The 13668-nt window shown below is 43.6% G+C and overlaps 1 protein-coding gene across 2 annotated transcripts in view; it reads left to right on the top strand.

The window, feature by feature from the left end:
* AKAP13 (A-kinase anchoring protein 13) overlaps positions 1–13668 on the top strand; it is an 81896-nt gene that overhangs the window by 46173 nt on the left and 22055 nt on the right. For both annotated transcript variants that reach the window (XM_032233522.1, XM_032233523.1), the window contains 6 exons: positions 2593–2739; positions 4580–4830; positions 7245–7370; positions 9277–9394; positions 11304–11552; positions 12888–12964. In XM_032233522.1, coding sequence (XP_032089413.1) covers positions 2593–2739; positions 4580–4830; positions 7245–7370; positions 9277–9394; positions 11304–11552; positions 12888–12964 — 968 coding nt within the window. The remainder of the gene's footprint in view (positions 1–2592; positions 2740–4579; positions 4831–7244; positions 7371–9276; positions 9395–11303; positions 11553–12887; positions 12965–13668) is intronic.

The raw sequence follows: 13668 nt of genomic DNA, 5'->3' as shown, positions 1-13668 counted from the left end.
ATATGGACGGCCAGACTCTAACATTTAGCATCCTTCACCAATAGCCATATGGGTTGGTACTGCTTGGAGTTGATGTCCACCGATGGTTGGAGGGCGGTCTGCTGCTTCCTTAGCTGTAGATCATTGTTTCCAAACCTGGTAGACTTCCAACTTTCCCAGCCAGCCTTGCTCTTGTTTGGAACTCTGGGAACTGAAGTCTAGATACCTAGAAATAACCCATGTAGGACATATTGCTCTAACCTGAAGCATTTGCTACATTCTATACTGTACATAAAAGGCTCTTGCTTACAGAGGAGTGGTGCGGTGGCCTAGAGGGGGAGCTTTCGCCTCACAATCAAGAGGCTGTGAGTTCGATCCTAGGTAGAAGTAGATATTTCTCTCTCTGGATGCTTAGAATATATCTGCCGAACAAAACTCTGCATTGGCGACAGGAAGGGCATCTGGCCATTCAAACATTCCTCTAGCTCCATTCAGTTGCCCAGACTCCACCCCACAAGGGAATATGGGGTCGTTAAATGACCATAATGATCTAGTTGCTTACAGAGCAAGTAAACCTTACACTGGACTGCAGCGTGTAACAAGAAGGATACTTTGGGCATAGCAAACTAATAAGATAGAGGGAATCTATGCTAAATGATTTTCATTTTAACTGCCCGCTTGGGACCAGTGAAATGCTTAAGCATTGCAATGGGCTACTTTGTTAGCTGATAAATATTTTGAAATCCGGGCTGTTTCAGACAAACAGGATTTTTTGAGGTGGGGGGGGGGATGTGAGGGAATAATTCCTCTGAGGTCTGTCTCAGGAGAGTTGCATAAATTGCTTCCGTAGCTTGATTATGCCAGCTTCATCAAAATCCTCTTCTGATGTTCTGTTAATTTACCCAAGTAAACAAAGGCAGACAAATTACATCTTAATGACAACGCAATTACCTGAAATTGCATTAATGGCTCACTCTGGGAGATTTGCACAGCAATTGTGGAATTGCTCTGCATTCATTACAGTTATTTTTTTGAAAAAGTTGTGTTGTCGCTGCGGTTTTAACACTAGTGGGGGGGTGCAGGGGATGGATCAAATTCTTCCGGGTATATGAAAGGAGATTCCTAGGTTTTTCAGTGTGATGACTTCATGATGATTGTAGCCTTAGCAAACTTTAATAGCATTCTCACAAGATCCCAGTTCTGTGCAAGCAAGCTTTTTCTGTACTTAAAGTAGGAAGAAGTTCGCATTCCGTTCAGCTTGACTTTTTCTTCTGCAAATGATTTCCCCAAAGGGAGTGACGTTTCTTAAGGCATAAAGTGAGAACTTTTTAAAAAAATTGATAACTTCATTCCTTCATGATCAAGACAATGTGGAAAAGCAAGTGGGTACAAAGTGTCTGATACCCCTTTTTTTCAGCTGCTATTTTCTCTCACCAGCAGCAGAATTCAGGGAAAGGACAAGGGACCCTTGCCCAAGGTGCAAAGTAATATCCATAATCAAAATCTATCTATATATAAATGGCTGTGTGTGGGTATGTTCTAGCATAACTCTGGAACGCCTCAAGCAATTTCAACTAAACTTGGTACACAGATGACTTACTCTCTGGAAACAAATACTGTGGAGTAAGACAGCCCTAAAACCCCTTGATGTGTTGTTCTGTTAAGATACAGCCTGTTGTGCCTTAAAATGGCTTCTACTGTGCAGCGCAGTGAAGTTCCCATGGTGACAGCTTCACAGTACTCCACAAGGGGGCTTCCTCTAGTAAGAAGGAAAATCCAACATTAGAAATTACGTTTGGACATTTTCCCCCTATCAATAAATACCCGGGCAACGCCGAGTTAATGGCTAGTATAGCATAATCAACAGCTGCATGCTGCCTGTAAAATTGAGCTCAGCGTCTAAATTCCATTGATTGTTCCTCTGATCACGTGACTGGAATGAAGATGCTGGTCAATTTTGGCTGCTTTCTAAATCCTAGGGAAACATTACATGCAAGGCCTAAAGGAAATCAAAATAATCTGCAAACTAGTATTTTGAGATATTTATGGAATTGTTGGATCTTGACTTTGGATCATTAGCAAAACCGTTGTTAAGTGAATTTGGTTTTCCCATTGACTTTGCTTGTCAGAAGGTGTCAAAAGGGGATCACATAACCCCAGGAGGCTGTAACCGTCATAAATATGAATCAGTTGTCAAGCATGTGAATGCAAATCATGTGGCCCTGGGGGATGCTTTACAAGAGCCGAGGTGGCGCAGTGGTTAGGGTGCAGTACTGCAGGCCACTTCAGCTGATTGTTATCTGCAGTTCGGCTGTTCAAATCTCACCGGCTCAGGGTTGACTCAGCCTTCCATCTTTCCGAGGTGGGTGAAATGAGGACTCAGACTGTGGGGGCGATATGCTGACTCTGTAAACCGCTTAGAGAGGGCTGAAAGCCCTATGAAGCGGTATATAAGTCTGCTATTGCTATTGCTATGCTGCAGTGGCCATACAGTAAGTGTGAAAAATGGCCATAGGTTATATTATTTTACTGCCGTTGTAACTTTCACTAAATGAACTGTGGTAAGCCGAGAATTATCAGTACAAGAATCGCGTCATCTCTCCCTCTTCCCAGGAGCAGACATGAATGAAGGGCAGCTCATGGGAGATTTTGAAACAGACTTGAAACATATGGAAGCTCAATCCTGGAGTCAAGTGGTGGACAGCAAGTTTCTCAAGCAGCAGAAGAAAGACATTGTGAAGCGACAGGACGTCATTTATGGTGAGTGACAGGCAAGATACAATCTCCTCGTCTAAGTTCTGCCATAGGGAGGCCAATTTTGCCGTATTTGTATTTTTTAGCCATACCATACGAAGCTTGATTTGCTTGGTTTGGATTTCACATTCTCGTAGGTCAGTTCTATACCCACTGTTCTGTCTGTTCCCAAATCTAAGAAAAAAGAGAACCAAGCTCTTTACATGGCTGGTTGAGTAAGCTGCAATGATCAGGTTCATGAATAACGTTAAGCCATAAACCTTGCATTGCACAAACCATGATTGGCTTCAAACACACATTCTTCCAGTGCAGATCCCATTTACATGAATGGGTTCTGATCAGGGGTGGTTCGCCAGTGTGTGTGGCGCACAGGCTTTGTGTGCTTGATAAGTGCTGTGCGTGCATGCACAGTGCAATTCAAATTGTTCTGCGTATGTGCAGAACTGAAAAACAAGATGGTGCCGCCGCCAGCGCCGCCCAGGGAACCGGTTCAGGGACGTGGCAGGCCTGGGTCGCTGCTGATTCCAGCGACTCAGGCCACCAAACCACTACCGCTTCCTCCGAACCGGTCCGAACCATTAGGAACCCACCACTGGTTCTGATATTTTGCCAGCATTGCCGCAATTATTCTTTCTTAAAATAACTCTTTTGTAAGCATTTTATGCATCCACTTTTCCATCCTGAATTCTGTTCTCTGCTGCTTTAGGGTATGTCATATGTATTCTTATTTTACATTTACTTATTTAGCATATTGCATCTACAGAGTCAATCACTGAGTGGTGCAGTAGCCTAGGGCTGGAGCTCTTGCCTCACAATCAGGAGGCTGTGAGTTCAATCCTAGGTAGAGGCAGATATTTCCCTCTGAGCACAATGAGAATTTATCTGCTGAATAAAATTCTGCATTGGCAACAGGAAGGGCATCCAGCCATTAAACACTCAGCTCCATTCAGTTGTGCTGACTCCCCCCTGCAGGGGATTATAGGGTCATTAAAAGGAGATGATGAGCTACAGAGGCAATCACTGATATACAAATTTAGTTTAAATAAAGCATCAGCAAAGATAAATGATAAATAGATAGACAGACAGACAGACATAGATATTAGATAGACAGATGATAGATAGACAGATAGACAGACAGACAGACATATTAGGTAGATGATATATAGATGATAGACAGATGATAGATAGATAGATAGATAGATAGATAGATAGATAGATAGATAATAGAATAGAATAGAATAACAGAGTTGGAAGGGACTTCGGAGGTCTTCTAGTCCAACCCTCTGCTTAGGCAGGAAACCCTACGCCACTTCAGACAAATGGTTATCCAACATCTTAAAAACGTCCAGTGTTGGAACATTAATAAAAATATACAATATAGGAGATAGTATATTAAATGAAGCTAAAACCATAATAAAATCACCATAATATGAGGTCATAGAATTGCCGTGGGATAGATGTTATAATTTGATACCTTGGAGCTAACCATCTCGCTGCTTCATGTGTGGTTGTGGTGAGGTCATTCCAGGTGCTTTGAAATCTCCCGAGAAGACATTCTTGAACTCTATGTGTTAGATAGTTCTGGTGCATTGCGAGCGCTCGGCCATTCCCCACTTATTTTACGTTCTCTTTAGTTCATATGGCCAGTGAGTTGCATCAGAAGATTTCTGATGAGGGTAGTAGATACAGTTAAATAGGCATTCAAGCACTTCTTGAATAACCCAGCTGTAGGAGCCATATTGACCTCTAAATCAAAGCCAAGAGAAGCTGCAGCCGTGTTTTCCCATGTATTGGGCAGAGTCTTATGCATCTCTCTGATTCTCCCCTCTCTGCTCCTTCTCTCCAGAACTGATGCAGACGGAGATGCACCATGTCCGGACCTTGAAGATTATGAGTGATGTCTACAGCAGAGGCATGGTGCAGGAACTACAGTTTGAGCAGCAGATGGTGGAGAAAATCTTTCCTTGCTTGGACAATTTGCTGAACATCCACAGCCAGTTCTTTCAGAGAATTCTGGAGAGGAAGAAAGAATCCTTGGCTGACCGAAGTGAGAAGAACTTTGTCATCAAGAGGATAGGGGACATCTTAGTGAATCAAGTAAGTTGCTCCATAAGACTTGGCTTAAAAGGAGGACACAAGTACCTGATTTCTCTCTTGTTCTTCTCCGCTACATTTTCTTCACAAAATTTGCTTTGGAAATCCTTTCTAAGAGAAGTACTGTATTTTTCAGACTATAAGACGCACCGGATTATGAGACACACCAAGATTTCGAAGGGAAAAACAAGAAAAAAAAATAGTTTTTGGCCTCAGCACGTCCGTTTTTTGCTCTGTCCAGCCCCCAGGAGCACTCTGCAGGCCTCTCATGCCTTCTGCATGCCCTGTTTTTGGCCAAAGACAGGACCATTTTTGGCCTCCCCCCCCCCCCCCCCCCAGGAGTGTCATTTTTGCTTTTCCCAGTCCCCCAGGAGCACTCTGCAGGCCTTCCAAACCTTCTGCACACCCCATTTTTGTTGAAAACTGACCCGTGGGGCAGAGTTTCAGGAGGCCAAAAATGGCCGTATTTGGTGTATATGACACACCAACATTTCCACCCGCTTTTACAGGAGAATAAAGTACATCTTATACTCCAAAAAATACGGTACGCTTTTGAAAATTGGTTTAAAGTGTGGTGACTTTCTCTTTATCTGAATGATAAGGTGGCCAAAAAGGTTTATACAAAAAGATCTTGTTTAATTAAGATTCTCCCTGGCTTCCATTCAGTCTCAAGAGAGGACTGACTTATTTTGCTGATGACAACCCCCTTCTGTATTTCTACCAAGAAAATAGCAGGGATATTTCCACAGAGTGACCACTGTTGAAGACAACTTAAATTTTTTTTCATTGTCCCCTTAAATATTCCAAAGGTGTTTTGTTTTTTTCAGGAGGCAACGGGGCTTTCTTATTTTTTCTTTGAAGACGTTTTGCTTCTCATCCAAGAAGCTTCTCCAGCTCTGATTGGGTGATGGGGAATCGAAGGATTGATATTCCTTGCAGGCAGATGGACATTTGCTTCCTTTTAGAGGGTCCTTGAGGCCACATGGAGGTTTTTCTGTGTCCTGAGGGTCACCTGAGTAGTGTTCCTGGTTCCTGTAGTCTGCAATTTTTCTGGAAATCCATTCCTACTCCAACACTGAGAATCCCTACAGACCTTTAGCTATACAATTTGGGATGAACACCTTTTGAATGGTGTCGGAACCAGGAGCACTACTCAGGTGACCCTGAGGACAGAGATAAACCTCCAAGTGCTTCAACCACCCTCTAAAAGAATACAAAAGACTAGCTGTCTAAAAGAAATACAAACCCTTCTATTCCCCATCATCCAACCAGAGCTGAAGAAGCTTCTTGGATGAGAAGTGAACTGTCTTCAAAGAAAATACAAAAAAATCCACTTGCGTCCCGAAAAAAAGCACCTTTGGCGCAACCATGACCTGGATGACTGAGAATCTCTACAGTCCCATTAAATAGTTTTAATGACACAAGCAGAAACAAAATCACAAATGGAGTTCATGCAACATACTGTCGTTGATGCAACATAGTGTTTTCGCCCGCCAGCAGCCAGCAGAGTCGGACAGTGAGAAGGCTGGGGAGGAGCACAGGCCAGTCCTAGAGGCTGGGGAAGGCTTGGATGAGGGGTCTGCGTCAGGCAGAAATGGGGCTAGGGCTGTCTGGCAGTGATCATATACCTACAGAGCTAGACAGCAGTGAGGCAGAGGAACAGCTGGAGCCTGTTCCCAGTGTGCGCATGCGCAGAGCTGACAGAAGAACAGAACAGCTAAGAAATCAGGGTCGACTTGGGAGTGAAGCCACAGGTGGAAGGTGATTGGCCCCTCCCATAGGAAATAAAAGAGGAGCGAAAGGGGAGGGGGCTTTTAGAGGAAGCAATTCATTTGTTCAGTCGTTAAATTCATTTCAGGAGTGTGAAAATCTGTCCGTGAATCTCAGAGACTCTGTACTTAGTCTTTCTTTGCATAGCATCTCATTTGGAAAATATTTACATGGCAGCTTTCAAAGCTAGATAAGGTCTGTAGTCATAAATATTCCTTTGAAACACTGTTTGCCAGGCCTTTGCTGAATGTGAATGAGAGGGATTTCCATTTGTTTAATAAAAGCGCGGGGGGGGGGGGGGGAGACCAGGACTCTGCTTCGTGCTTTCTAAGGAAGCCTAGGTCAGAACACATAGAACCAAATCTCTGTTGATGAGAGGAGCAGCACAGATTCAGGGAAATCATTCCAATTTAACTTTATGGCCCATTTGGGTTCCGTTGAGACCTCAAGAAGACTTTAAACAACCCATGTACGAAAGATCCAAACCTCTGCATTGGCAAACGCATCCCGACTAAAACCTCTTTGCCGGATGTCCATGGACCTGCTCACCTCTCCCAGAAGATTGGCTGTGATGTCTCAAGCAGGCTTGGTTGGTTTCCCTCACTCCGTTAACTCCTTCTTTCTGATTTATATCTTGCAATTTGCAGTTTTCTGGGGAGAACGCTGAGCGAATGAAGAAAACGTACGGGAAGTTCTGTGGGCATCACAATGAGGCCGTGAATTACTTCAAAGACCTTCATTCCAAGGATAAAAGATTTCAGGCCTTCATCAAAGTAAGCTGGACAGGGCATAAAGTTTTTGCAAGGATTGTGGGTGTGGCCCGTAGAACAATAGGAATGAAACCTACCTGAAGATTAACAGTTTCCAGGCTTTGTGTATTATACAATACATATATTAAAAATTAAGGTGGTCGCTCAGTGGCTAAGACGCTAAGCTTGTCGATCAGAAAGGTTGGCAGTTTGGCAGTTCGAATCCCTAGAGCCGTGTAATGGAGTGAGCTCCCGTTACTTGTCCTAGCTTCTGCCAACCTAGCAGTTTGAAAGCAGGTACAAATGCAAGTAGAAAAAGAGGAACCATCTTTGGTGGGAAAGTAAAAGTGTTCTGTGCTCCTTTGGTGTTTAGTCATGCCGGCCACATGACGATGGAGACGTCTTCAGACAGCGCTGGCTCTTCGGCTTTGAAACCGAGATGAGCACCTCCCCCTATAGTTGGGAACAACTAGCACATATTTGCGAGGGGAACCTTTACCTTTACCTAAGATCCTACTCCATCTGGTCTGCATCAGCCATGGATAATAGCAATAGCATTTAGACTTATATACTGCTTTATAGCCCTCTCTTAAGAGATTTACAGTCAGCTTCTTGCCCCCTACAATCTGAGTTCTCATTTTACCCACCTTGGAAGGCTGGAGGCTGAGTCAACAGCCTTCAACCTGGTGAGATTCGAACTGCTAAATTGCAGGCAGCCGGCAGTCAGCAGAAGTAGCCTGCAGTACTGCACTCTAACCACTGCACCACTGCAGTGTTCGAGATGCTGTTGGCCTGTATTTTCCATCAGCCCTTGCCGCCCAACAGTGAATGAAGATGGGAATTATAACAACATCCCAAGGATTTATACAGGTTATCCTCAACTTGCTGCAACAAAATTTCTGTTGCTAAGCGAGACCATTGTTAAGTGAGTTTTGCCCCATTTTACAACCTTTCTTGCCCTAGTTATTAAGGGAATGACTGCAGTTGTTAAGTTTGTAACGTGTTGTTAAATAAATCTGGCTTCCATTTGACTTTGCTTGTCAGACGGTCGCAAAAGGGGATACATGACCCCAGGATCGTCTTAAATATGAGTTAGTTGCCAAGTGTCTGAATTTTGATTACATGGCTATGGGCAGTGGTGGGTTTCAAAAATTGTTCGAACCTACTCTGTGGGTGTGGCCTCCTTTGTGGGAGTGGCTTGCTGCCCATGTGACCGGATGGGAGTCGCTTGCTGCTCATGTGACCGGATATGAAGATGCCGACAACATTTGTCAGAACCACCTTAAATTACCTCACACACAGCACTGGCATGCATAAGAATATGATGTAAACTTGTTTTTTAAAAGGCATCTTTGGTTTGCGTTAAAACAACTTCAACACACGCAATGTTCTGATTGCACCACAAACGCAGTAGTCATCCTTACCTTTCACAGAGGCACTGAGTTTTATAAATATGAGCATGATAGTGTAGAATAATCATATCCAAGGACCAGTGGTGAGTTTCAAAAAATTTTGGAACCTCTTCTGTAGGTGTGGCCTACTTTCCGGGTCCACTGGTGGAACCTCTTCTAACCGGTTCAGTAGATTTGACGAACCAGTTCTACCGAATAGGTGCGAACTGGTAGGAAACCATCTCTGGTTATGGGGTTGTTACAATGTCTTAGTGGGAAAAACAGGCATAGGTCGGTCCCTTTCTAACTTTGGACAGTCACTAAATGAACAGTTTATAGGTAGAGGGCTACCTGTACTTGTCCATCTGAAATTATTAAGCATTCCCTGGAGTCTTTTAGTCCTGCCGTGTTCTTTAAACATATTCTCAGTACAAAGCTGCAGATGGCACCTGTGGAATTCTGTTTTGAAGGCTGTGGTCATTGCATACGTAAGATACTCCTCACTATTCAGGTGTTTCAATTTCCTCTCCTTTCTTCAGAAAAAGATGAGCAGCTCCGTGGTGAGGCGCTTGGGCATTCCTGAATGCATCTTGCTAGTAACGCAAAGGATCACCAAATACCCAGTGTTGCTACAGAGAATATTACAATATACCAAAGGTAGATTTTTCTGTAGATGTTTCTGTAATCTTCTGGTTGCCTTCCCTTTCTAGAATTAATAATGTCTTTGATAACACTGATCTTTTTTTGCAAAAAAAAAATCTCGAATACCCAGAACAGTGGCTTTATTTTGATCTGGTTCATCATGATTTTTTTAATAGTTCCTGGGGGAGGGGTTCCAAACTTGGCAACTTTAAGACTTTGTGGACTTCGACTCCCAGAATTCCCCAACCAGCATGTCCCATCTGAGGGCTGGCTGAGGAATTCTGGGAGTTGAAGTCCCCAAGTCTTAAAGCTGCCAAGTTTGAAGATCTTTGCCTGTTATAGCTCATGTTTTAAATGTTTGAGTATCCCTTTACTTGTTGTTGAAGACTGTTGTCTTAGATTTTGTGCTCAGCTTCCGTTCACCGAGACGGACTTTTGCAGCATTTCCTTTCTAAAATGAAACTCCTTTTTAGAAATATTTCAGTTTCATTTAACTACTGAGTTGTGGGTTTGAAAGACTAAATAAATACATAAGGGCACGTAAATACTTCTTCGATGAAAAGCCAGGGGACTGTGGGATGAATCAGACAGAGAGATACAGTTGAGTTGGAGTTCACCAATGGAAAAAATAGCAGCGTTTGCTCTTTTTGTGACATTGCATTCCTTTTTTGGCCTCTTTCTCACACACCCACATTTGCAAAGTGCAAAGCAAAAGAGAGGTCTAGACCAGTGTTTCTCAACCTTGGCCACTTGAAGATGTCCGGACTTCAACTCCCATTCGCTGGCTGGGGAATTCTGGGAGTTGAAGTCCGGACATCTTCAAGTGGCCAAGGTTGAGAAACACTGGTCTAGACTACTACAGCCAAAGAGCCAGATGTGCTCAGGGTCACGTGCAAAGTAAACCCACTGGGATTTCACAGGACCCCTTTCTAATCCCTCCTATGACAGATGTTTGCTTAGATACAACTACTGGATAGAAGAAGGACAGCTAGCCTTCAGTGTTATAAAACAGGGAAGGTAACCCTTAGTAATCAAGTCGCTTAATTTATTCATATAATAAGTAATTTTTTATATAACATTTATGTAATTATTTATATAATTTAGTAATCAAGCATTCAGGCTGGAAGCTTTTAAAAAGCAACTGGACAGCCCCTTGTCTGAAATGGTGTAGGGTCCCCTGCTTGAGCAGGGGGTTGGACTAGAAGACCTCCAAGGTCCCTTCCAGCTCTGTTATTCGGCCAAATGTGTTTATATATCAATAATTTGGTCAAAGAAATTGGTGTAAATGATGTCAGCAGGAGGATTACGATGCACACACCAAATGTAGTCTTCGGTCAAAATCAGTTCAAATACTTTTAAAACTGCATTATGTCAATTGAACACAGGAGTGGTGCGGTGGCCTAGAGGTGGCGCTCTTGACTCACAATCAGGAGGCTGTGAGTTTGATCCTGGGTAGAGGCAGATATTTCTCTCTCTGGGCACACTGAGAATATATCTGCTGAACAAAACTCCGCATTGGTGACAGGAAGGGCATCTGGCCATTAAAACACTTGCCCAGACTCCATTCCGCATGAGATTATGGGGTCATTAAAAAAAGATGATGATTAATCTAATTGAACACACAATTCATGTTACATAAACAACAGTCACCTTTGGAAATATTTGAACACCAGAGGGCATTATTTTGCTGCTGCTTGTTCATCAGTATCTTCATGAATGTTGGTGATTGAAACATGCCAGTCACTTACATGGACTGGATTCCTATTCTGAGTAAATTCTTGGAGGGGAAGGAATCTAGAAGTCAGCAGCTGGTGTGGAGAAGTGGTTGGTCTGAAGAGAACAGGATAAAAACCATGGCTAAGCTTGGAGAAGGGAAGCCTTTGGGAAGAAAGAAGATAACAAATGAAATTTTCTCCCATTTAAGAAAGCGACGCTGAACATCAAGACTTGGTGCTTTCGTTAAACCTGGTGAAGGAAGTCCTAACTGCGGTCGACAGCAAAGTAAGCAACTACGAGAAGAAGATGCGCCTCAACGAGATCTACACCCGGACGGACAGCAAGTCGATCATGAGAATGAAGAGTGGACAGATGTTTGCCAGAGAAGATCTGAGGCGCAGGAAGTTTGTTCGAGATGGACCCGTATCTCTCAAAAACTCAGCTGGGAGATTGAAAGGTAAGGGATGCTTTTAGTGTGATCCCGCAGGGACACCATACTGTTTCTTTACCCTGATTCTTTGGAAAGGACACACTAGTAACCGTAAAGCACTTGTGGCCCGCCAGCAGCCAGCAGAGCTGTCAGCAGATTTGGATAGTAAAGAGATTGGGAGGAACATGGGCCGGTCCTGGAGTCTGAGGAAGGCTCTGTTGAGGGCTCTGTGTCAGAGGCAAAGAGGGGGCCAGGGCCGTCTGACAGTTATCAGCTGCCTTCAGAGTCAGACATCAGTGAGGCAGACTTACAGCTGGAGCCTGTTCCCAGTGTGCGCATGCACAGAGTTGCCAGACGAAGGGAACAGCTAAAGAACAGCGGTTGACTTGGGAGTAAGGCCACGGGTGGACAATGAATGTCTCTTCCCAGAGGAAATAAAAGAGGAGCGAAAGGGGAGTGGAGTTTGCAGGAGACAATTAATTTGCTTAATTGATTCGTGACTCTCCGAAGCTCCTTGCCAGGTTCTGCAGATATCGGCCTGTCAGCTCTCCAAGCCAGAGAAGGTCTGTGACTGTAAATCCTCCGTTGGAAAGACTTTGCTGTATGAGAATGAGCAAAATTCACAGTAAATGAATAAAGGGAGTTTTTGTCGGGATGAGTTGCTTCATGCTCTTGGGAAGCCTAGGTCAGAACAGTACTTGCACTGATGATGTTATCTAGTTTGGTAATGAAACGTCTGCAAGAAAACAACCAAGGTCAGAGAGCACCAAGGCCCTTCATTTCAACCCAGAGCTACAAATATTCTCTTCTGTTGGTCCTCTACCTAATTATTTCCATTTCTGCTCTAGCGTCTAAATTGGATTGTTCTCCAGGTTGTAGAAACCACCTACAAATTCTTCTGGCCAGATATGATGCCAGATTGGATGCTTATGACATAGGGGCTTCTTTTGAGAAACCTTCTATCTCGAATACGATCTTAGTTGCGGGGGTGGAAGGAGAAAGATAGCAGTGATGCACTTTGCACACAAAGTCATTTAACTGCATTTTGCCCCGAGGCCTGAGGGAAACTTTGTGCAGGAAAGTCCTGAATTTCTCTCAGACAAATCCTCTTTGGCCTGAATCTGAACGAAGAGCTGAAAATGAACAATGTCGAAAGATAAATGGGGAAAACGTTAAACACAAAGCTGATGACTTCTGTGAAATTCTAACCTGCTGCTGGGTACAATTTGCAGAATCTTTGTTTTGAAATGATTTCAGGAAATGAAACAAGAGTATTACTGATAAATGCCAAACAGCACAGGTTTGGGTTGGCTGTTTGTTTTTTTTATAACCAGATATCTTGATGTTCCTTTCCTTTCTCAGAAGTCCTGGCTGTCCTCCTCTCCGATGTTCTGATATTCCTCCAGGAAAAGGATCAAAAATACGTATTTGCATCCCTGGTAAGGAATTCTACAAAACTCTTTTTTTTCCATTAAAAATAAATAAAACTCTTTGTTCTGCAATCGCACAATATATGTTCCCAAATAAATCCATTTGCTGCATTTGGCTGGGGAGAACAGATTAGTGCCATGATGGCAAACCGATGGCACGCAGAGCCTTCTCTGTGGGCACGCGCACCATTGCCCCAGCTCAGCCAGCTGGTCATCAGGATTCCGAGGCGCGCCTGCCTGCTGGCCAGCTGGTCATAGAGTTTTTGGTGCTCTGGCACATGCACGCAAGTACACACATGCACCTTCTGGTTTGGGCACTCTGTTCCTAAAAGGTTCGTCATCTCTGGATTAGTGGTCTTCTCCAGAACAGACTTTGGACAATTCTTCTTCTAACAATCTTCTCCAGATTGAACATCCTCACCTTTTCAAATCATACTTCCTACGATTCAAATCTCGTTCATACCTGGACTACATTTCAAGGTGGCCAATTGGAAGTTAACGCTGCGAACCCAAGGCAGCGCTCCAGATATTTAACCTGACCATCTTCAGATCTTGGGGTATCACCATCAACATTTTTTTAGAAATGTATCATTGGGATACCGCAATTTCATCTGAGGTGTGATCAGTGTGATAGAATAAGAGGGCATCTGTGAAGTTTTGAAGTCGAAATCAGGCCTTAGGTGTTCTAGTGATTAAGGCGCCAAAGTAGAAAC

The sequence above is a fragment of the Thamnophis elegans genome, chromosome 16, assembly GCF_009769535.1.
Source record: "Thamnophis elegans isolate rThaEle1 chromosome 16, rThaEle1.pri, whole genome shotgun sequence".
Classification (NCBI taxonomy): domain Eukaryota; kingdom Metazoa; phylum Chordata; class Lepidosauria; order Squamata; family Colubridae; genus Thamnophis; species Thamnophis elegans.
Note: the sequence above shows the minus strand (reverse complement) of the source record. Positions and strands in the feature narration are given on the sequence as shown.